Below are 24050 nucleotides of genomic sequence, written 5' to 3'. Positions count from 1 at the left end.
TCAAACTGAAAGAGCATGATAAGAGGGCAGCTAGAGCTATTGCATCCTTCACAGTCATCTGGACAGCCAGAATAACAAAACAGAGCCTCACTTTAACATCTTATCCGATGGGCAGTACATGTGACAATACAGAGTCTCCTCAGTACTGTAGTGGCGTGCCAGCCTAGGTTATGTGATGAAGTCTTGCTGTGGGGATTGAACCCACAACTTTCTGACTCAGAATCAAAACAAATATACATCATATAAAAAGTGGAACCCTCCGAGATACCTCCACTCCTCTAATTCTGGCCTCTTGAAGATCCCCGATTTTAATCGCTCCAGCATTGTCAGCCGCGCCTTCAGCTGCCAAGGCCCTGAGCTCTGGAACTCCCTGTCTAAACCTCTCCGCCTCTCTACTTCTCTCTCTCCTCCTTTAAGACCACCATCTACAAGACACAAGTCAGGAGTGTGATGGAATACTCTCCACTTGCCTGGATGAGTGCAGCTCCAACAACACTCAGGAAGCTCGACACCATCCAGGACAAAGCAGCCCGCTTGATAGGCACCCCATCCACCACCTTAAACATTCACTTCCTCCACCACCGGTGTACCATGGCTGCAGTGTTTACCATCTACAAGATGCACTGCAGCAACTCGCCAAGGCTTCTTCGGCAGCATCTCCCAATCCTGCGACCTCTTCCACCTAGAAGGACAAGGGCAGTAGGCGCATGGGAACACCACCACCTCCAACTTCCCCTCCTAGTCACTCACCATCCTGACTTAGATAGTATATTGCCGTTCCTTCATCGTCGCTGGGTCAAAATCCTGGAACTCCCTCCCTAACAGCACTGTGGGAGTACCTTCACCACACGGACTGCAGCGGTTCAAGAAGGTGGCTCACCACCACCTTCTCAAGGGCAACTAGGGATGGGCAATAAATGCTGGCCTTGCCAGCGACGCCCAGATCCCGTAAACGAATATTTAAGAAAAAGACGCTCCTTAAAACTTACCTCTTTGACCAAGCTTTTGGTCATCTGCCGTAATTTCTCCTTATGTGGCTCCGTGTCACATTTTGTTTTATAACGCTTCTCTGAAGCGCCTTGGGACCAATGTTGCATTTAATTTTTTTTGCGTGAAGCGGGCCCTTCAAAATTCCGTGCCATGCGCGGTTTCTCCCATTTAACAGCCGGTGGGCCGGTTGCGCGGGAGCTCTAGAGCGCCGAGCGGCCGCGCAGCTTAAAGGGAACGTTCCTTGGGATGTTTTACTACGTCAAAGGCTCTATATAAATAGATGATGTTCTGGTTGTTGATGAGTACAATGTGAGTGACTATAATGAAAATAATCTCATTTTGCATTTTCGGTGACAAAGCAAATTGCTTTCATAGTTAATGACATCATTTGCACCCCTTGATGAGATTCTTCTCTTGTAATTACTCCCATTTAGCCAGCATGCTCTATGTAATCTAATCAAGGGCTTCAGTTTAATAAATCACAAGAGCGAATTGAATTAATTTACAGCAATTAATCCCAGAGATTAGATTACAGTCTTGCAGCTCATCAATGTTGGTGGTATTTTGCTAATTTTGGTTTTTAGGCAGTTTGTGTGGACCTGCCAGCTATCAGTGTGCTCCAAGTATTAGACGCTCAATAAGGTTTACAAAAGGACATTAATGCCTTGTGGCATCAACAAAAGGAGTTTTTAATGAGATTCACCACATGGGAGTTTCCCAGGATTAAGCAGGCTTTTATTGTAAATCATTAACTGCGTGAATCCTACGGGTTCACTTTTGCTTAATAACATACTTCTGTATATGAATTACTGTGACAAATGAAAATCATACTTCAAACTGTGTCCAATTTACATCCTGGACGTAAATAATGTTTTACAGGAGCTAAAACAGAAAACATACTGGTGACCTGCATGTAACGTGTAAGCAAAAGGGATAATTGCATGATCCCCTGCTTCTGGGGAAGAGGGTCAGAGAACTGGGATTATATTACAGCCCCATCTCTGACCCACACTCACTCCACTGTGAGCCCAGAATTACCCTTTAAATGTATGTCACCTCCAAGAAGTGCGCCCAGTAAGAATATGTACAATGTGCACAGACCTCCGGCATCATAGGGGGCGATTTTGTGAATGGGGGCATGTTAGAGGCGGGACTGCTGCTTGTCGGGTCGATGTCCCGCCTCCATCGATTTGTGGCCAACCCACGCTATTTTCCCTTGATTGACCTTGTTAAGCCTGCCCAGCGGGCTGAGCAGGCCAATTAAGGGAAAGCCGGTTGCAGAGCACGTCAACGTATGACGCTTCATCTGTCAAAAGTTTTTGACAGATGAATTGTTATCGTTTGACAGCTCTGTGAAGCTGTCAAACAGTGACATTCTCTGCAGTTTGATGAGGTCTTGCATACAAGACCTCACCAAACTACTTTGTTTTACAGAAATGAGATGGTTGTTGCATCTGAGAATGCAACGGCCGTCTCTCATCTGCAACACGGAGGTCCGAGACTCTCCGCATACAAACTGACTGAAGCCTGCAGGAAGAAACAAAGGTAAGTACACTTTTAAAAACACTTACCTCAGATACTCACCTCTACACTCTTGCACCCATCACTTACCTTCACACCACACTTTTGCACCCCCCGACCCCCGCAGACCCAGTACTTGCCTCGCTGAGCTGGCGTGTTTTGGAGCCTTCGGGAAGCCCACACTTGTGAGGGCAAAAAGGGGATAATCCTATTTTCTGCCTGTTAACTACCTGTTAACAGGCGGTTAATAGGCTTTAATCCCTTCCCGCCTCCAAGGAGACGGGACCCGGCACAGGACGACTACCTGCCTCCTGGGAAGATGGCACTGAGGCGGGTTGAGGGCGGGTTGGGCACCCGCTCCCAAATTCTGCCATTTTCCCAGCAGTCCCGCCTCCATACCCGCCTCCCCAGGGCTGGCAAAATTGCCCCCATAGTTTGGGAGTTGTCTTGCTGCGCAGTTAATTTTATTCAATTTGTAATTGTTTCCAGCATCCTTACCTCAATAATGACATCAATATTAGAAGTCAGCTCATTGTCGGTGCTTTCCATTGGAAAATCGTACAACACAGTGAACTTCAGGTATCCTCCATAGGCAGTCAGCTGGGAAGGAAAAGAAAAAGAAAGACTTGCATTTATATAGCGCCTTTCACGATCTCAGGACATCCCAAAGTGCTTTACAGCCATTGAGGTGCTTCTGAAGTGTAGTCAGTGTTGTAATGTAGGAACCACAATATTTATTAAAGAGAAACTAAAATCAGAGCTGAAGCGGTACAGAATCCAATGATGACTCCTCTCAGTTAAGTTCTAAAGCCCCGATTTTTTTTTTAAGGCTTCGCTGACGATGAGGAGACTCATGAGAAGCGATCATAGGTCGGCTAATCAGGGCTCTGATCTTGCGTGACTGAAAACAATCCACGCCCGATCTTCTCAGGCACAATTTGCATTGGATAAAATGAGGCCTTGCTACCAGCTTGCATGGGCCTCATTGCAATAAAATAAGTATTTACCGTTGAATCCCTCATCTTAATTTCCTAACCGGTTGAGCTCTTCCCACAGTTTGCACCTCGCCTATAAAAAAATGGGCAAATCCAGGTTCCTGGGGCCTGGGCTGCTCAAGTGTTGGCCTTTCTCTTAAGGGGGCTTGAATACAAGCGAGTGGAAGTTATGTTCCAGGTATATAAAACACTGGTTAGACCCAAATTTAGAGTACAAGAACAAGGATGTCTTGCTGCAGTTGTACAGGGCCTTGGTGAGACCACACCTTGAGTATTGTGTGCAGTTTTGGTCACCTTACCTGAGGAAGGACGTTCTTGCCATGGAGGGAGTGCAGCGAAGATTCACCAGGCTGATACCTGGGATGGCAGGAATGATGTACGAGGAGAGATTGTGTCGTTTGGGCTTATACTCGCTGGAGTTTAGAAGATTGAGAGGGGATCTCATCGAAACCTATAAAATTCTGTCAGGTCTGGACAGACTAGATGCAGAACCAGGGGTCATAGTCAAAGGATAAGGGGTAAGCCATTTAGGACAGAAATTAGGAGGAATTTCTTCACCCAGAGAGTGGTGAACCTGTGGAATTCTCTACCACAGAGGGCGGTGGAGGCCAGTTCATTAAGTATATTCAAGAAAGAGTTGGATATGTTTCTTGAGGCTAAAGGGATCAAGGGATATGGGGAGAAAGCAGAGACAGGGTACTGAGTTTGGATGATCAGCCATGATCTCATTGAATGGCGGAGCAGGCTCGAGGGGCCGAATGGCCTACTCCTGCTCCTATCTTCTATGTTTCTATGTTAGTGCATACAGTTCTGGGCACTGCAACTCAGGAGGAATATAATGGCCTTGGAGGGGAGTGCAGTGCAGATTCACCAGAATGATAGCGGAGCTAAAAGGGTTAAATTATGAGAACAGATTGCACAGACTAGGCTTGTAGCCCCTTGAGTATAGAAGATTTAAAGGGTGATCTAATTGAAGTGTTTAAGATGATGAAAGGATTTGATAGGGTGGATAGTGAGAAACTATTTACTCTGGTGGGAGAGTCCAGGACAAGGGGGCAGAACCTTAAAAGTAGAGCTAGGCTGTTCAGAGGTGATGTCAGGAAGCACTTCCTCACACAAAGGGTAGTGGAAATCTGGAACTCGCTCTCTCTCAGAAAGCACCTCTTAAAAAAATTGACTCTTTCACGATGCCTCAATTTCCGTGGCTTTCTCTCCGCTTCTAAAACAGAACCAGGACATTTGTTGTCCTTTGCGAAACGACTCCACATCACAAGAGTGCTGAGGATATAGATTTATGAGTTAGGCAAACAAGAAAAGTTAATGTTGCAATAAAAACAGAAAATGCTGGAAATACTCAGCAGGTCAGGCAGCATCTGTGGTGAGAGAGAAACAGAGTTAACATTTCAGGTCGATGACCTTTCATCAGAACAGTTCTGACGAAAGGTCATCGACCTGAAACGTTAACTCTGTTTCTCTCTCCACAGATGCTGCCTGACCTGCTGAGTATTTCCAGCATTTTCTGTTTTTATTTCAGATTTCCAGCATCCGCAGTATTGTGCTAAGGTTAATGTTGCAGTTACTTCAAAGAATATTTGTTTATTTTGTCCTTTCTGTTAAGTTTTGCTATCTTCTGCTCCATGCATTAGTTAGTGTAGTGCACCATTATTAATTTTTTTTTCCTGCCAGTATTCTCCTCCCTATAGCTTGGTAGCTGCTTTTATTAAATGGAACCATATCAAGTGGTGAACATCGGAATTACTTTGTGCATTGAGATAGTGCTGCGGATCGTGAGGAGCCAAAAATGAAGGTGCAACAAGACTTGAAACATTCTGCCTGCACCATCACTACCCCGAATCTGTGTTTATTGAACCCGCCACCTCGACCTGGACATGCCAGAAGAGACTTGTCTTTCGAGCTTCTGCTTCACAAGGGGTGGCTGCCACAGAGTATGTGGCATCTGCTGCGGGATAACCCGCAGACAACATCTGGAACAGGAATTCATGAAGCTTTCCTGCCATCACATCCTTCCAATCCACCATAGGAACCATTTGTCACAGCAGGCAGTCTGCAATTTACAACCAGTGGCAAATGCAATATTTGTCAGGGGCAATGCCTGCAGAAAGGAGGTATCGGCTGGACGGAGCTTTCACTGGGTGGTCGCATTCTATGGGGTGAAGGGGGTTGTCGATCAGTGTCGTCCAATACATTAGCCACTGGACACATGTGGCTAACTGGGAATCCAGGTGTGGCTAATTGCATTTCTGATTAGTAAATAAAAAATGATTAATAGACATTTGTTGGGCGTGTGATTGCAGTACTTGTACAGTATTCGTATGCGTCTACTTTAACCTCTTTATGCGTTTGCTTGTAAAATGGTTAAGATGAAAAACAGTAATACAAAAAGAAAATACTGCAGATGCTGGAAATCTGAAATAAAAACAGAAAATGCTGGAGATACTCAGCAGGTCAGGCAGCATCTGTGAAGAGAGAAACAGAGTTAACGTTTCAGGTCGATGACCTTTCATCAGATGAAAAACAGTGTGCGCGAGTACTTTTTGTTCACTGTGAGTGCTTTACTTCCTTGGTCACTGAATGGTGGTTGATGTTTCACAGAATCACAGAATCACAGAAACCCCACAGTGCAGATAGAGGCCATTTTGGCCCATCGAGCCTGCACCGACACATATCCCACCCGATCCCGTAACCCCTACACCAACACATATCCCACCCGATCCCCGTAACCCCACGTATTTAATCCCCCTAACACTAAGGGTCAATTTATCATAGCCAATCAACCTAACTCGCACATCTTTGGACTGTTTGTTAAGTGAATGTACACGTGAAGTACATTTACCTGTATTGTGAGTGTATTACGGCATTTTCTACTAAATTTAAGGCATGTCGCTAAAATGGTGTCGCTCTCCATACTTGAACTGTCTCCCCAAGCAAAGTTAATTCTTTCCTTTATAAATAAAACTTTATTGGCCATTTTCTCATCAGCCAGTCAAGGCAATAATCTCAAAACACGTTTTTAAATTTCAATTTCAAAATAAAGGGTTCAATTTAAACTTTTAAAAAAAAATCGATTTACCTTATTACCCAAGTATGATTCTGGAGCTGTCCAGTAATACAAAGCAGGCAGAGATTTTCTAGCCTCGGTGTTGTTAATGCTCATTTGGTTGGGGCCATCAAACAGATCCTGATAGGGTCGCACCCTCTTTATACCCTGACGATCAGTCACTTGCCAGCTATTAACATCCATGACCTTCAGAATAAAAATGTAAATGGTGCAATATTTGTCTTGCATTGTTAATTACAAGATTCTGCACAGGTACAAATATAATTAATGCCATTCACCAATGGGTCAACAATGCTGATGAAAATGATGTACAAATTAAATGATAACCAATATTGGACTACATCTATGGAATTCTTTATTTACAACAAGTCAGTACTTAAATACCATACAAAGATCTGTGTTAAAAATAACAAACTGGTCGCTCAGTGGAATGAACAATCAATCACTTCAATGTGTTTGAAAAAAACAAATATTCAGAATGGGAACATGCTTGAGTCACATATCTTTGAAACATACAAAATTCTTACAGGGCTTGACAGGGTAGATGCAGGGAGGATGTTTCCCCTGGCTGGGGAGTCTAGAACCAGAGGTCACAGTCTCAGAATAAGGGGTCGGCCATTTAGGACTGAGATGAGGAGAAATGTCTTCACTCAGAGGGTGGTGAATCTTTGGAATTCTCTACCTCAGGGGGCTGTGGAGGCTCAGTTGTTGAGTATATTCAAGGCAGAGATCGATAGATTTTTGAATATTAAGGTAATCAAGGGATATGAGGATAGTGCAGGAAAGTGGAGTTGAGGTAGAAGATCAACCATGATCTTATTGAATGGCGGAGCAGGCTCGAAGGGCCGAATGGCCTACTCTTGCTCCTATTTATTATGTTCTTATTATCTTTCTTTTGGACATATTTCAATCAAATTGATTTTTTATATGTTCAGGCAGGGGAATTACCGACCCAACCATTAGTGCAGTGATTAGAATAAGGGAGGTCCCTGTCCTTTTGTTTCTTGGGACAGCTGATTTAAACGGAACACTGGATTAGTCGGACATGAAACTTCTACTCTTTAACTTCAATGCTTTGAAAGGTTTTCGATTTACAAAATCAATCCTCCAGAAAGCAGGAGGAATTTAGATCGCACGTCAGAGCAAAGTTACTTGGGATTAAATAAACAATGGGGGAGAAATTCAACTCACAGCCGCCGTTTGGGGCCTGAAATATGGGCAGCCAGCAGTTGAAATTTGTCTGGGGAGCAGGTGGGCAGGAGCGTTGGTGCAATACCTCATCTGCCCCCTTTACACCCAAGGCCTGCCCGAGGCAAAATTCAGGCAGGCTCGTAAATAGGCGAGTAGAACGCCCAGCCGAAACAAGCGCAAGGCTGCTTAAATATGGAAATAGGGGGTCCTATAATGGTTGTAGGACCACGATTGCAAAATGGGGGCCACAAATGGGTGGAGCATGCGCGGCCTAATCGCTAGAGGCTGCTCCACAAACGGCTCAGGAAATTTTGAGTTTTGATTTTTTGCGGGCCCAGGAGCAGCTCACCCTGGGCCCCAAGAAAAACTCTGGCCCACTGCCGGTCTGTTCGAGGCTCCCCGGGATCACCTCTGCCCCACCTACCCCCCCCCCCACCACCCCAGACCTGATTTGCCAGACGGTTCAGCGTAGGAGCAAACTGATTTCTGGCCCTCTCATAGCCGGCGAGTCGCAGTGGGGGGGGGGGGGGGCGGTCGTTTGACGCCTGACGCTCACCAGTGGTCTTTAAATGCGGTCCAATCCTGAATTTGGTTTGGGCCTCACCCCAGCACAAATGGGGGCACGGGTGGGGGGGAGAGGAGGAGCGCAGCGGACACTCTGCCTGCATGGCGCCCCCTTCGGGCGGAAGTCTAATTTATCGCCCAATGTCCATACAAAAAGCCTACGGTTCGATTTTGATCAAACTGCCTTGGAATTGAGAAATCGATATGAAGGGGGTCAAGGTCCACAGCGTAGGACGTTACCAAGTATGGAAATGATAGAAAAGGAGAAGAGGTATAAATCAGTTATAGACGTTGGGTGACACCAAGCGGATTTTAAATGTCTGTAGATTATATAAGACCCTGATAAAGGTCAAAGGAAGGACTAAGGGGGGGTAAGGAGTTCCAGTGCTTTGATGCCCTGAAAAAGAATGAGTTAAGAGTAAGAGATGGTGCGATGAGTTTCATTTAAACTGTGAAACAAAACTTTATAATTGCAGCAACAATTAAGGTTTACATCTTTTAGTTTGATTGAAAAGTTTATTAATTTTAAGGTGAATTTTTAAATATAAATACCTTTGCATGGCACTCATAATACTGCCTAATAATCATTCCAATCACTGCATGGCATATTGGCAAACTGGAGCCAATATCCAGATTAAATGAAACTTGAAGAACACAGGTCAAGCATCTCCTGCTCTGTTACAAGTGAAAACCCTCCCTTCCTCCTGCCCGATGGCTCGGGAGTTAATTCCATTTCGTACTTGTTTGGGCCGAGAGACCTTTACCTGGTTCTAAAAATTCTTGCGCGTTTATTAAGTCCAAGACTTCTGTGCAATGGCTGAGAAGGCTACAAGGCAATTTACAGACACCAAAATGTCATAAAATGCTTGCAATTTTCTTCTGTGTGGCTTCACAGTTTAAAGGGAGAGTTAATAGGCTGGGTCCTGCTAAGCAATTTTGCAACACAGTAACAGACAACTATAAACACAGCTGATTTAATAACCTTCAGCATAGTGACAGCTTACAAATCCGCAACAACAATGTTTAAAGCGCTTACGAAGAAAGAGTGTAGAGCTAAACTACATCTTGCACTATTCTGCTGACTCCAGCTACGAGCACTGTGCAGGATTTATAATGGATTGCAAAACATCCATCTTCATCTTTTTCCAATTTAAGCGAGGGCACTGCATGGTTCAACTCCGCAAGGTCAAATATTTGGCAAATGTAAATCAAGCATAGTTAACCAGTTAGCACTCACCTGTGTAATAGGCCAGGAAATGCTTTCACAAACACCAGAGAGTCCAAAGCAGAAACATTCTGTGCAGCCTTCAGGATTTCTCTCCTGCAGATTGTAGAACCCTGGCTTGCACTGGTCACAGTTCTCTCCCTCCACGTTTCTCTGTAATTCAGAATTGTTTTAGTCTTGGTCCGAGAATGAATTGCTGGCGGCAGTGCATTGTATGATTTATACCACGTGTTTATAATAACAAACCTCATTCGCAACCCTCCAGCAGTGAACATTCATTCCTTTAATGGTCAAACGCGCCAGGTAACATGTCACTGGCAATGTTCCTGTTAAGTTGCGTGTGTCTGGAGGTCCCGGGCTGGCCAATCACCGGCTTTTCAATGGGACACTTGACATTCTGAATGGGCCGCACAGTCCGTTAAATGGACTGCGCACCCAAATAAAATTAAGGGGGAACAGTGGTCACTGGGCAACACCCATTAAAACAGTGGACAGAGAAACGTGCAATAAGCGTCACTGCACTAATATTGCAGACAGCAATTTCTAGACTCTGGAGTTTTAGGGGCAAATATTCGTCTAGTTGGCAACGTGCGCCCAAATCAAGAGGGGCGAGGATCAATAGAAATTGGTCCTCGGCCTTATCCAGATAATTGTGGCTGTTGGCACTGGTCACGTGCAGCTCATCCGACAGGGAAGAGCCGTATCAGGCTGCCGGCCTTGCCGGAAGTGCTCCTCAGGACGGCCCAAAGCACTCGACAGCCAATGAATTACTTTTGAAGTGTAGTCACTGCTGTAACGTAGGAAAGGCGGCAGCCAATTTGCGCACAGCAAGGTCCCACAAACAGCAATGTGATAATGACCAGGTAATCTGTTTTTAGGTGTTGGCTGAGGGATACATTTTGGCCCAGGACTCCCCTGGGAGAATTCCCCTGCTCTTCCTCAAAATAGTGCCGTGGGATCTTTTACGCCCACATGCAAGGGCAGACTCGGTTTAATGTCTCATCCAAATGACGGCGCTTATGACAGTGCAGCACTCCCTCAGTATTGTACTAGAGTGTCAGCCTAGATTATGTGCTTACGTTGCTAAATTGGATTCTGAGAGGGCATTGACAGTGTAGATGCTGAGAGGTTGTTTCCCCTGGCTGGAGAGTCCAGGACTCGGGAGCATAGTCTCAGGATAAGGGGTCGGCCATTTATGACTGTGATGAGGAGGAATTTCTTCACCCAGAGGGTTGTGAATCTTTGGCATTCTCTGCCCCAGAGGGCTGTGGATACTGAATCGTTGAATATATTCAAGGCTGAGATTGATTGATTTTTGGACTCTAGGGGAATCGAGGGATATGGAGATCAGGCGGGAAAGTGGAGTTGAAGTCGATGATCAGCCATGACCTCATTGAATGGCGAAGCAAGCTCTAGGTTGCCGTGTGGCCCACTCCTGCCCCAAATTCTTATATTCCTATGCAAGTGGGACTTGAACCCACAACCTCCTGACTCAGAGGCAAGACTGCTATCACTGAGCCAAGGCTGACCCGGTAGGTTACAGGAGGGGTTTCGGGCGGACTTTTAATACTGAATTTTCGATAGCGATTGCGGGGGTGGGTGCTGATGAATCCTGAACGATGGCTGCCCTGCTCATTAGGAACTCATTTTGAAAATGGTTCATCCGCGACGTCTATAAAGTGAACTCCACGGATTTAGAAGTGGGACCAACGCCTGTGCAGATTGGCTGCGGGCCGTCCCACTGCTAAGCTGGTATGCTTTGCGCCTGTTGTATGCCCCAATTAAATCCCCTTATTCTCTGAACTTTAAGAGATGTTAAAACATAATTAAACTGTGTTGGAAGAGTGCTGATTGGCCTATGGGCATCTCTAGCATTTTCTGATTTATTGCACATTACTCATAGAAGAGTGACATTCTAGAAACACGTTTAAAATTAAAATATACTCTCATGGCATCAACTGAAGTCAACCTTTGGAATATGAATATTTTAATCCTTTCTTCTCCCTCCAAGATGTCCACACATTGTGTAGCTGGTATTGGGACAGCTGAGCATTTCCAAATTATTTTCTTTAAACTACGGTCCTAAAATTCCTGGGGCTGGAGAGGGAGTAAGTAATAGTTACACTGGGGAGTGGGGGGGGGGGGGGAAGGGTGGGGGGGAGGCCAATATATTGTTTCCCCCTCCCAGATTCTACCAGGAATCCACCACTTTTTGACCTGACCTTGGAATTCTGTCCAGGAAGGGGGTGTGGAGAGAGGGGGCGTGCCATGGATGGATCTTCCACCCGTTCCCCGATGCCAAAGGGCATGTCGCGCAAGTTTCTGGACCCCGGGAAATTCCTGCCTTCACACCCTCGAAAGGCCTCAGGTGAGATCTGTGCTAAGTCCCTTTGAGTCCTTCAAAAGGCCCCGAAACTTCACTAGAGTGCGGTTATTATTATTATTTCGTACGGCTGATGTAGATGTAGAGCAACAACTGTAAATTTACAGTTTAGGTGGTTAAGCCAGATAATTGCATCTGGAGTAGCGGAGTGTATCGCTGTGAGCCTCCCTATCTCCGCAATCTCCTCCAGCCCCACAAACCCTCCCCCCACCTCCGAGATATCTGCGCTCCTCTAATTCTGCCCTCTTGAGCGGCCCTGATTATAATCGCTCAACCATTGGTGGCCGTGCCTTCTGTTGCCTAGGCCCTAAGCTCTGAATTCCCTGCCTAAACCTCGCCGCCTCTCTCCCTCTCTTTCTTCCTTTAAGATGCTCCTTAAAACCTACCTCTTTGACCAAGCTTTTGGTCACCTGCCCTAATTTATCCTTATGTGGCTCGGGTGTCAAATTTTTTGTCTTAAAATACTCCTGTGCAGCAGCCGTGGGACGTTTTACTATGTTAAAGGCGCTGTATAAATACAAGTTATTGTTGTTGGTGGTGATGCCTCCCTTGTATTTGTGAATCGGGCATAGAGTCGTTATATGTTCCACGGCCTGCTCTGGGTGACCACAGTCGCACACTGGAGACTTTGAATTTTCCATTTGTGCATCCAGTATCCACATCGGGCATGGTTTTGTGTGGTTAGCTGGAAGCCCAGGGACCTTCTGCATGGGGTTTTAAAATTCAGAATTATAAAATTCTGACAGGACTGGACAGACTAGATGCAGGAAGGATGTTCCCGATGGTCGGGGGGTCCAGAACCAGGGGTCACAGTCTAAGGATAAGGGGTAGGCCTTTTAGACAGAAATGAGGAGCAATTTCTTCACCCAGAGAGTGGTGAACCTGTGGAATTCTCTACCACAGAAGGCAGTAGAGGCCAATTCATTAAATATATTCAAGAAGGAGTTGGATATATTTCTTAAGGCTAAAGGGATCAAGGGGTATGGGGAGAAAGCAGGGACAGGGTACTGAATTTGGATGATCAGCCATGATCTCATTGAATGGCAGAGCAAGCTCGAGGGGCCGAATGGCCTACTCCTGCTCCTATCTTCTATGTTTCTATGTTTTTCACAAGGTGTTTGTTGTGAACTCAATTTGGCTTTCCAAACTTCATCAGGGTTGAAGTCGCATTGCCGAAAGTTAAGCGCGTGGGTCCAAAAGGGCTTAGGCGACTTCAAGCAATGGTGAGGGATGTTGTTGAGATCCTGGTGGATGAGGAGATGTTTGTTTTCCACAATTCGCTGGCCCTTCCGGAGGGCTGCACTAATTGAATCCTGCACCTCTCTGGTTTGAGTGGTTCCACTGGGAACCAAGAGTTCAAAAGAAAGTTTTCCTTTGGCTCACTTGGGCCTCAGGAGCCCACTCTGCCTGGGAAGGACGGATCGGTTCGCAGCAGATACACAAATGACCTTGTCCCCGGAATTTGGGACGGGGTTTCTGGCTTTTGGCCTTTGTGCAGTGCTGAGGGAGTGCTGCACTGGCGGAGGTGCCGTCTTTCGGATGAGATTTTAAACCGAGGCCCCATCTGCTCTCTCTCAGGTGGACGTAAAAGATCCCATGGGCACTATTTCGAAGAAAAGCAGGGGAGTTATCCCCGGTGTCCTGGCCAATATTTATCCCTCAATCAACATCTGAAGCAGATTATCTGCTCATTATCACATTGCTGTTTGTGGGAGCTTGCTGTGCGCAAATTGGCTGCCGCATTTCCTACATTACAACAGTGACTGCACTTCTAAAATACTTCATTGGCTGTAAAGGGCTTTGGGACGTCGGTGGACGTGAAAGGCGCTATATAAATGCGAGTCTTTCTTTTTTTGGAGACAGCGGCCAGGAATTGCGCACCGCTACACTGATGCCGGCAAAGCAGGCCCCAGGAATTTCCAGGCCTAAGTGTCAGCCTTGGCTCAGTGGTAGAACTCTTGCCTCTAAACAGAATGTTGTGGGGGCAAGCCCTATTACAGAAATTAAGCAAACAATTTTCAGTGCAGTACTGAGGGAACATAACAAGAAATAAGAGCAGGAATCGTTCATTCGGCCCCTCGAACTTGCTCCACCATTCAATAAGATCATGGCTGAACTTCTACATCAACTCCACTTTCCTGCCCTATTCACATATCCCCTAGAGTCCAAACATCTATCGATCTCAGCCTTGAATATACTCAACGACTGAGCCTCCACAGCCCTCTGGGGTTGAGAATTCCAAAGAATCACCACCCTCTGAGTGAACAAATTTCTCCTCATCTCAGCCCTAAATGGCCGACCCCTTATCCTGAGACTATGGGCTGGATTTTCTCAATGGAGACGTGCTGGAGGCGGGACTTCTGGTTTCCGGGTTTCAGTCCCGCTCCCAGCGACGTCTGACCAACCCACGCTATTTTCCCTTGATTGGCCTTGTTAAGCCCGACCTGCGGGCTTACCGGCCAATTAAGGGAAAGCCGGTGACAGAGGACGTCAGCGCATGACGTTTCATCTGTCGAAATTTTTTGACAGATGAATTGTCAGCATTTGACAGCTTTGAGAAGCTGTCAAACACTGACAATCTCTGTTCTAAGGTGAGCCCTTGCACAAAGGCTCACCAAGACACCTCTCCTCAGCAGAAAGCAGATGGCTGCTACATCTGAGAATGCAGCAGCCATTCTGTCATCTCTGCCGTTGAGATGAGGCACCTCCGGATCCTCAAAGGTTGAAGCCTGCAGAAAGAAGCAAAGGTAAGGAAACTTTTTCCAACACTTTACACTCACCTCTCATACTTACCTGTCCACACTTGCACCCATCACTCACCTCTACAGCTGACTTTTCGACCCCTCTCACCCCGCAGACCCACTGCTTGCCTCACTGACCCCGGCGGAGTTTCCCGATGTCGGGAAGCCCGCATCAGCAGGCGTAAAATGGTGAAAAGCCTCTTAACTGCCTGTTAACTACCTGTTAATAGGCAGTTAATTGGCTCTAATCCCCTTCCCGCCTTGAGGAGACGGGTCCCTGCGCAAGTTGGGGACCCGCCTCCCAGGAAGATGGTTCGGAGGCGGGTTGGGAGCAGGGTTGGGACCCGCTCCCAATTTTTCCCATTTTCCCAGCAATCCCGCCTCCAGTGGTAAAATCCAGCCCTTTGCCACTTAGTTCTAGACTCTCCAGCCGGGGGAAACAGCCACTCAGCATCTACCCTGTATTGTTTTCTCTTGAAGAAAATGTAAAGAGGAGATATATTGTCACATGACGTCTACAAACCTTGCATTGGCATGGCTCAGCACAAGGGTCGTCATTGATGCTGCCGACTATACTACAGTTGCAGCGCATACAATTGGGAAAGCCTTTAAAGCCCAAAGCGCAATGGTTGCACATCTTCCCAGCGTAACCATCTCGGCAGTGGCACTGACCAGGGAAAAGACCTAGTGCAAAAAAATTAGACATCAATCAATGGAGATTTATGTACAAAATTATCTGAATAACGCTGTATAACGTAACAAAGAACTTACACAAATCTCTTCTAGATGTAACTAATTTACGCAGTGGATACCGAAAGTGTGGAATGGGCTGCCTCGGGAGGCAACAAAGGCAGACAGTGCGGAATAAAGTACAGGAGGATTGGATATACTTGAGAGATTGGGTCATTGAAAGGTATTAGATTTTGGGACTAGCCAAGTAAGATTGCAGAGTCTGTTACAGTCCTGTACTCTCCTATATTCCTAAGACTTTGCCGTGCACTATAGCATTGGCCCTTCTTCTAAGTCTCTCAATACATAAAGGTCTATTGATGAACCATAGAATCATAGAAACTTATGGCACAGAATGGGGCCATTTGGCCCATTGTGTCCGTGCCAGCTGAAAAAGAGCTATCCAGCCTAATCCCACTTTCCAGCACCTGGTCCGTAGCCCTGTAGGTTGCAGCACTTCAGGTGCATATCCAAGTACTTTTTAAATGCGCTGAGGGTTTCTGCCTCTACCACCCTTTCAGGCAGTGAGTTCCAGACCCACCACACTCTGGGTGAAAAAAGTTCTCCTCAACTCCCCTCTAATCCTTCTACCAATTACTTTAAATCTATGCCCCCTGGTTATTGACCCCTCTGCTAAGGGAAATAGATCCTTCCTATCCACTCTATCGAGGCCCCTCATAATTTTATACACCTCAATCAAGTTTGCCCTCGGCCTCCTCTGTTCCAAAGAAAACAATCCCAGCCTATCCAATCTTTCCTCATAGCTCAAATTCTCCAGTCCTGCCAACATCCTCGTAACTCTCCTCTGTACCCTCTCTAGAATAGATTTATGTAAATAGGGTTAAGAAACCACATTTTTATATCAACTTACCACGTTCTGTGACTGCATGACTGTCATCCTTCACACAAGTAGAATTTGTAGATCCTGCTGGGTCACAACCACATGGCAAGCAAGGATGACGGCCAAAAGGAGAGACCTACAAATACATCAACATTATAAGCAAACCAAACCAAACTTCTACTTGTTTCAGTTTTTCGTCATTTAATTAATAACTTGAAATCTATCCTGATTTAAAAGAAATCTACCAATACATTTAAAAATATGAAGAAAACATATTTTAATAAGGTAATTGGGCCGTATTTTGCGACCTCTACGGGTGCGTACGCGCCCGTAGGGGCCGCGCAAGTTTCAGGTTTAAGCATCCTCCGCATCCCCGGGAGATGGGCCTCTGCGGGTGGAGAGTTGCGCTATTTGCCCAACTTCCGCCTGCTGAAGCCTGTGAAATTCTTACGCCTGGTAAAAGTAGGCATAAGTTTTGAAAAATAGAAAAATATAATTTTAGCACTCATTTATACGTTAAAAAACCCTGTCCAATAAGGAAAGTTTATTTTTAGCCCCGTTAAAACATATACATTTTTAAAATGAAATTTTTGTTTAAAACATTTAAATGGCATTTTAATTAATTTTAAATATGTAATTTTTAAAAAATTTATTTCATGTGTTTGTGTATTTTTTAAGTGATCCCCATTCATACTTATGACAGTTCCGTACATACGCAACTCCCATAAGTATGAATGGGAATTCCCCTTCTTTTATTGGTTGGGCCAGCCCACGTGATCCCAGGGGCGCTTGCGAACCGCCTGCGCCCCTGGGATACGTGGGCCTCTGCCCGCGCGGACCCGGAGAGGCCCAATAGTGCGAATCTCCGTACCTCCCGGACCTCCAGGTAAATTCGTAAAAAATTTTTACAGGTTGGAGGCATCCGCCCACGGGAAACCTCCGAATGCAAATTTTGGGCCATAGTTTGTGGTTTGAAATGCATAACTTCGATATCAGAGACACAGTGTTAGAAGGCTGAAACTGAAAGTAGAGATAGTTGGCTCAGTGACTCTTTGTGCCAGGGGAACTGGGTGAGATGAAAGGATTCTGCTTCATGCGGCAGTTACCTTGTACGGTCGGTAGAAGCCATCAATACAGGTCTCACAGTTGATACCTGCAGTGTTGTTGGTACAATTAACACATACACCGCCACCGATGTACTGGCCGAGGGTGTTCAAACTCTGGTTGCGATCAGCCACACTTTGGTCATAGTAACAATCCTCTGTTTTGCCATGGCAATTGCACTCTGGTTAGGCAAAAAAAGAGTGGAAATTGAGATAAGCGTCTTCATTTCATGCTCAAATCAAACCTATGGTAATTTCGGTACGTAAAGCTAGCTACCAAAAAACATCACTGATCCAAACATGAAAAATAACTGTGTGACATGAATCTTGTTATTCATGTGGAAATGGCTTATGATGTAATACTGGGCGGCCTGCTGGTGGCGCTGTCCAGGGAGAGTATAAATACTCGGGCATGGGCCCAGCTTGCTCAGGACATTCTTTAACAGGAACTAGTGAAGGACACAACTAGATCGCCATGTTGAAAAACTGTTGATTAAAGCTTTGTTTAATACTCAGACCAAGTGCCTAGTAGTTTTCTTACGTCACTGTGTCTGTGCAGTACAACAGCTGCTTGACAAAACACACAAAACATAATATTTCCATATCTTAGGATTACATTATGGTCACACAACCGAATGCCTTCTTCTGAAGTTTCATTCTTTTACGGCTCACATGTAGAAGATAATAATTAAACTGGCATCACTTTATATTCAAACATCAAATTACACATTACATTAATTTTTACTTCTAAATAAAGAAAACTGTAGCTTTTATTTGCGGGGGGGGGTAGGGGTGTTGTTACTTTAGTTAGAATTAAGTTAACAACAAACTGAACCTTTACAACGCATAGAACTACCTAGAAAGTACAAGACAGAAGCAGGTATTTTGGCCCAACTAGTCCGTGTTGATATTTATCCCCCCCACCCACTAGAGCAATAGTCCTAATCCATGTGCATACCTTATTCCAATACCCTATTACTCCTTAAACCTCCTATCTAACATGCTGACATACAATGATACAGCACAGAAGGTGGCCATTCAGCCCATCACGTCTGTGCCGGCTCTTTGAAAGAGCTCTCCAATTAGTCCCACTCCCCCTGCTCTTTCCCCAAAGCCCTGCACATTTTTCCCCTTCAAGTATTTCTCCAATTCCCTTTTGAAAGTTACTATTGAATCTGCTTCTGCTACCCTTTCAGGCAGTGTATTCCAGATCATAACAACTTGGGTCTAAGACCATTCCCAGCTGTCTATCTGCCTCTCCCTCAGCTAATTCACTATCATTCATTAAGTAACTACAGCCTAGAAATTCAGTATAGCCACTTTTGGGGCGGTAAAGTCGGGCGGCCGCTAAAGTTTGCGCCCGGCGCAAAGTCGCGCCCCCTTCGCCGATATTCAGTCGCATCGCCCCAAGAGGTTGCTGCTGCGCAAAAACAGGCGATGCACGACTATCTTTAGGTGCTAAGCCGGCGGTGCTGAGCGATAGCCCCGAGGCCGGGCGCAGCGCAGGTGCGGCGAGTTCTTGATTGACGGCAGACACTCTGGCGCCGGTCATCTCTTAAAGGGGGAGGGTGTATTTGTTTGCCTGCCACGCCCTGCACACTGAAGCCCTCAACCTAGGCCTGACCACTTCAGCTTCACCTGTACAACGCCCAGGACTATGGAGAAGGCCAGGGAGAGAGCGCAGCGCTTCAGTGACGGTGACCTGAGGTTGCTGGTTGGCGGAGTGGAGCGCAGGCGCCATGTTTTGTACCCAGAAGGTGGCAAGAGGCCGCTGCCCAGCGCCTACCGGAAAGCCTGGAGGGAGGTGTCCAACAGGGTGTCTTCCAACAGCGTGGTTGCCAGGACTCCTGTACAATGCCGGAAGAAGTTCAACGACCTCACTCGGATTGTCAGGGTGAGTACCCTTTCCAGTGTCCTCCTCATCCTTGCATGTGCACCTCACATTATGGGCAAAGGGACCTGAAAGCCCTAATGGCCAGCCCTCATCCAGCAGCTATGGGCCTGGCATGAAAATCAATTGCACATTCAGCACTTTACACACTGTCCAAGCTATTTGACCATGGGAGGCATTGCAGACAAGATCAGGGCTACACACTGTCCAAGCTATTCGACCATGGGAGGCAGTGCAGACAAGATCAGGGCTACACACTGTACTTAGAGGCCGTCCTTTCTCTTGCAGGCCAAGGTTGCGCACAACCGGCGCAACCAAACTGAGACCGGGGGAGGCCGTCCTGACCTCAGAGCTCTCCGACCTCGACCAGCGTGTGGAGCGCATTATGGGAGGCCGGCTGATTGGCCCCGTCGCCACTGGAGATGCCGACCCTGTTCTGGGCACCAATGGTAAGGGCATCACCTTTTGGACCTCTCTCGTTCCACTTGCGCATCAGATCAGCATCCTTTGCCACTGTCCGACCAATGCGGTGAATGGCACCACTCATGCCTCCCTCGCTGCCGCCCTGTCCTCACTCTAAAGCTACTCTTGTGCCTTCCTGCTTTCAGATGGTGAATCGCCAGGTGAGGAGGCGGGCCCTCAAGCTGCCACTGTCAGCCCTTCGGAAGACGAGGAGGAGGAAGAGGAAGCCAGCCCATCAGTGCCACCCTCAGCCGTGCCAGCCCATGGCGATGTAGGGGACACGTCTTCCCTGGAGGGGAGCCGGGGGGAAGGGTCGGAGGAGAGTGAAGCTCCGGGGCCCAGCGGCCTGCAGCAATGCGGGAGGGGTGGGGAAGCTCGGCGGACTTCTCCCCAGAGGGTGAGTGCGGCCTCCAGTCCTGCGACGGTCAGCGCAGAGGAGGTGCGCCTCCTAGAGGAAATGGCCGTCCAGGCTGAGCGCAGGCACACTGAGCTCATGGCTGCAGTGGGAAGGATGCCTGACTCCATAGAGTCACTGGCAAGGAGTGTGCAGGAATTCGGGGCAGCACAGGCCAGGAGTCTGCAACAATTCAGTGCAGCACAGGCCAGGAGTCTGGAACAGTTCAATGCAGCACAGGCCAGGAGTCTGCAGGACATCAATGCAGCACAGGCCAGGAGTGTGCAGGACTTCGCGGCAGCACAGTCGGCTTCTAGCCAAGTGCTCAGTCGTGCTGTCCATTCACTGGCTGGTGTGATGCGGACACAGACCAGGGCCACACGGGCACTAACTGCTGCCACCCTCGCTGGATCAGCCAGGCATCGCCAGGGCACTCGCCGCGCAGCAGCAGCCCAGCAGTCTGTCCTTCAGCTGTTTGCTGCGCATGCTGCAGTGCTGGCCCATGCGAGTGCCAATGTGTCAGGCGACCAGCGAGCACCTGCGATCTGCCAGGTTGCCACCATTCCTGCAGCCGACACTGCCACTCCGCCACTGCAGCTGCCAGGAGCTGCTGGACACACTGCTGCCGCCCAGCCAGAGTTGGAGCAGTCAGCAGCCGGCCACTCCAAGGCCAGAGCTGGTGCAGGCCGACCCCCAAGGGCATCTGCCGTCTCGCCATCTGCCCCTCAGCAGCCTTCCCCCAGCCTTGCTGCAGCCACTGGGCTCCCATTGAGGAGGAGCAGCAGGGCGGGCAGGGGCCAGCCAAGGATGCGCAAGGCATCGCCCTCGCAGGCCAAAAAGTAGAGGTATGCACAAATGCCTGGTGCTTGTTGGAAGGCCGACACTGGTGCAGTTGTTTTTGTGTAAGGCCGAGACTGGTGTCTATCTTTATTTGTGTAAGGCCGAGACTGGTGTCTATCTTTATTTGTGTAAGGCCGAGACTGGTGTCTATCTTTATTTGTGTAAGGCCGAGACTGGTGTCTTTCTTTCTTTTTGTAAGGCCAAGACTGGTAGTTTTGTGTTTTTGGAGGGGGCTTCTCCACATGAGCATGTAATGTGGGAAGGGCAGAGGTTTTCAATAAATTTTTGTTGTTAAATTGCAGTGTGCATGGTTTTTTGGTTAAGTCCTGGTTGCCCTGCTCGGCTGAGGGCTTGTGGAGCGGCTACATTCATCTGCTGACATTGGCACAAGCCAGTCCCTGAGAGGGGGCCTAGAACCGACGTTCAATAAGCCGGCGACGGGCGGCCCTTGCACTTTGTGCCTCCCTCCTGTGCTGGTCCTCCTCCTCCTCCTCCTGCTCCTCCTCCTGAGGTGGTCCTCCAATCTGTGGTGGCAGTGGCTGAGTCCTGCGGATAGCCAGGTTGTGCAGCATGCAGCAAACGACCACGAAATGGGAGACTCGCTCCGGAGAATACTGCAGGGCTCCACCGGAACGATCAAGACAGCGGAACCGTTGCTTCAGGACGCCGATTGTTTGTTCGATGATGTTCCTGGTCGCTTGATGGCTCTCGTTGTATCGCTCTTCAGCAGGGGTGCTGGGCGCACGGAGCGGGGTCATCAGCCAGGTACACAAAGGATAGCCTTTGTCCCCGATAAGCCATCCTCGTGGGCGAGGCTGTGCCTGGAACATGTCTGCCACAGAAGTCTGTCGCAGGATGAAGGCATCGTGGCTGCTGCCTGGAAATCGGGCATTGACAGCTAGGATGAGCTGCCTGTGGTCACACACCAGCTGTACATTCAGTGAATGGTAGCCCTTCCGGTTGCGGTAATCCTCGGCATTCTCCAGAGGTGCCCGCAAAGCCACATGCGTGCAGTCAATGGCGCCCTGCACCATGGGGAAGCCCGCGAATGCTGCAAAGCCCATTGCACGCTGTTGCTGCTTGTCAAGGGCCATGGAGAAGGAGATGAACTGACGTCTCCTTTTGAAAAGGGCATTGGTCACCTGGCGGATGCAGCAATGCACGGCGAACTGGGAGATGTTGGCAATGTCCCCAGTAGCGGATTGGAAGGAGCCGGTGGCATAAAAGTTGAGAGCCACCGTCACCTTCACTGCCACCGACAGAGACGTCCTGCTCCTCAGCTGTGGCTGCAGATCAACGGCAAGCAGCTGGCAGATCTCTGTGACCACCTCCCTTCTGAATCGCAGCCTCCGAACACACTGCTCCTCAGACATGTTGAGATAGGAGAACTGCTGGCGGTATACCCTGGGTGGGTAAGGCCTCCTTTGCCGACGCCTGTTGCCCCCTCTCCGTCTAACCAGGGCTGCCACTCTCTCACGGCGTCTGTGAGCCCTTTGGATGTAATTGAGAAAGCCAGCGTTGACACCCATTGCAGCCCCCATAATATGCTGGCAAACAGTGAGATGTCAATGAAGGCAAAAACTTTTTGAAAGCTGTGGCCTGAAGCCAGAAGTACCTGTCCGAGTGTTGGGCCAAAGCAGAAAGCTATCTACCTTGGTCTCTCTCCAAAGATCCGTTTCGCAAGAAGGTGTGCTGCAAAATGGCAGCCTTTTATATTGCAGGATGAGTGCCCTTTAATTTGCGGCCCCCGCGCCCCGCATCGGCTGAGCACCGTTCCACTTAACAGTCGCTAGGGGCGCCAGGCGCACAATGGGGCGGCGCGACTGAAGTTCCGGTTGGGGGCGCACAAAGGGCGTTGCACGAGGAAATGACGTCATGATCTGCGCGCGCAGCTGAGCGCGCGCAAAGACTTTGCGCCGGCGCTAAATCTCTAGTGAAGTTGGGGCGAGGCGCAGTTCGCGCTGCGCCCGGGCGCTACCCGCCTAGCGCCCGACATCAACTCCTCCTAAGGCGCTAACGGCTGGCGCAGCCAACTGAATTTCTAGGCCTACGTCCCCCCACACCCCACAATTTTTTCCTCCACTATGTAACAACCTGCACTTAGCTGTATGGAAATTGTCTGCCAGAGCACTGCTCACTTCAGATTTGATTTTTGAGTGTGCTACCCAATTAATTTTCAAAGAAATTTTCAAATGATGTTATGTAGCAGAATGGTGGCCATGTCCACATCCCATTTGAAAGTCACCATTGAATCTACTTCCACCACCCTTTCAGGCAATTAATTCCAACAACAACTTGTATTTATATAACGCCTTTAACGTAGTAAAACATCCCAAGGCGCTTCACAGGAGTGTTATAAAACAAAATCTGACACCAAGACACATAAGGAGATATTAGGGCAGATGATTAGCATGGATTGAGAATAGGTTAAACAGACAGAAAACAAAGAGTAGGGATAAACGGGTCTTTTTCAGGATGGCAAGCTGTGACTAGTGGGGTACCGCAAGGATCGGTGCTTGGGCCCCAGCGTTTCACAATCTATATCAATGATTTGGATGAGGGGACTAAATGTAACATTTCCAAATTTGCTGATGATACAAAGCTAAGTGGCAGTGTCAGTTGCGAAGAGGATGTGAAGAGGCTTCAAGGGGATCTCGACAGGCTCAGTGAGTGGGCGAGAACATGGCAGATGGAATATAATGTGGATAAATGTGAAGTTATCCACTTTGGTAGAAAAAAACAGAAAGGCAGAGTATTTCCTAAATGATGAAAGGTTGGGGAATGCAGATGCTCAAAGGGACCTGGGTGTCCTTGTACATGAGTCACTGAAAGTGAATGTGCAGGTGCAGCAAGGCATTAGGAAGGCAAATGGTATGCTGGCCTTGATTACAAGAGGATTTGAGTACAGGAGTAAAGAAGTCTTACTCCAATTATATAGGGCCTGGTGAGACCACATCTGGAGTACTGTGTACAATTTTGGTCTCCTTACCTAAGGAAGGATATACTTGCCATAGAGGGAGTGCAAAGAAGGTTCACGAGATTGATTCCTGGGGTGGCGGGACTGTCGTATGAGAAGAGATTGAGTAAACTAGGCCTGTATT

The 24050-nt window shown here is 47.8% G+C and overlaps 1 protein-coding gene across 1 annotated transcript in view; it reads right to left on the bottom strand.

Moving 5' to 3' along the window:
* lama1 (laminin, alpha 1) overlaps nt 1–24050 on the bottom strand; it is a 406389-nt gene that overhangs the window by 208111 nt on the left and 174228 nt on the right. The window contains exons 8-13 of the mRNA XM_085992396.1: nt 17366–17544; nt 16290–16395; nt 15213–15373; nt 9578–9718; nt 6598–6771; nt 3010–3111 (exon numbers count right to left, since the gene is read on the bottom strand). Of these exons, the coding sequence (XP_085848522.1) occupies nt 3010–3111; nt 6598–6771; nt 9578–9718; nt 15213–15373; nt 16290–16395; nt 17366–17544 (863 nt within the window). The remainder of the gene's footprint in view (nt 1–3009; nt 3112–6597; nt 6772–9577; nt 9719–15212; nt 15374–16289; nt 16396–17365; nt 17545–24050) is intronic.

The sequence above is a fragment of the Somniosus microcephalus genome, chromosome 7 (assembly GCF_052327205.1).
Source record: "Somniosus microcephalus isolate GS21.2 chromosome 7, FLI_Smic_1.0, whole genome shotgun sequence".
Taxonomy (NCBI): Eukaryota; Metazoa; Chordata; class Chondrichthyes; order Squaliformes; family Somniosidae; genus Somniosus; species Somniosus microcephalus.
Note: the sequence above shows the minus strand (reverse complement) of the source record. Positions and strands in the feature narration are given on the sequence as shown.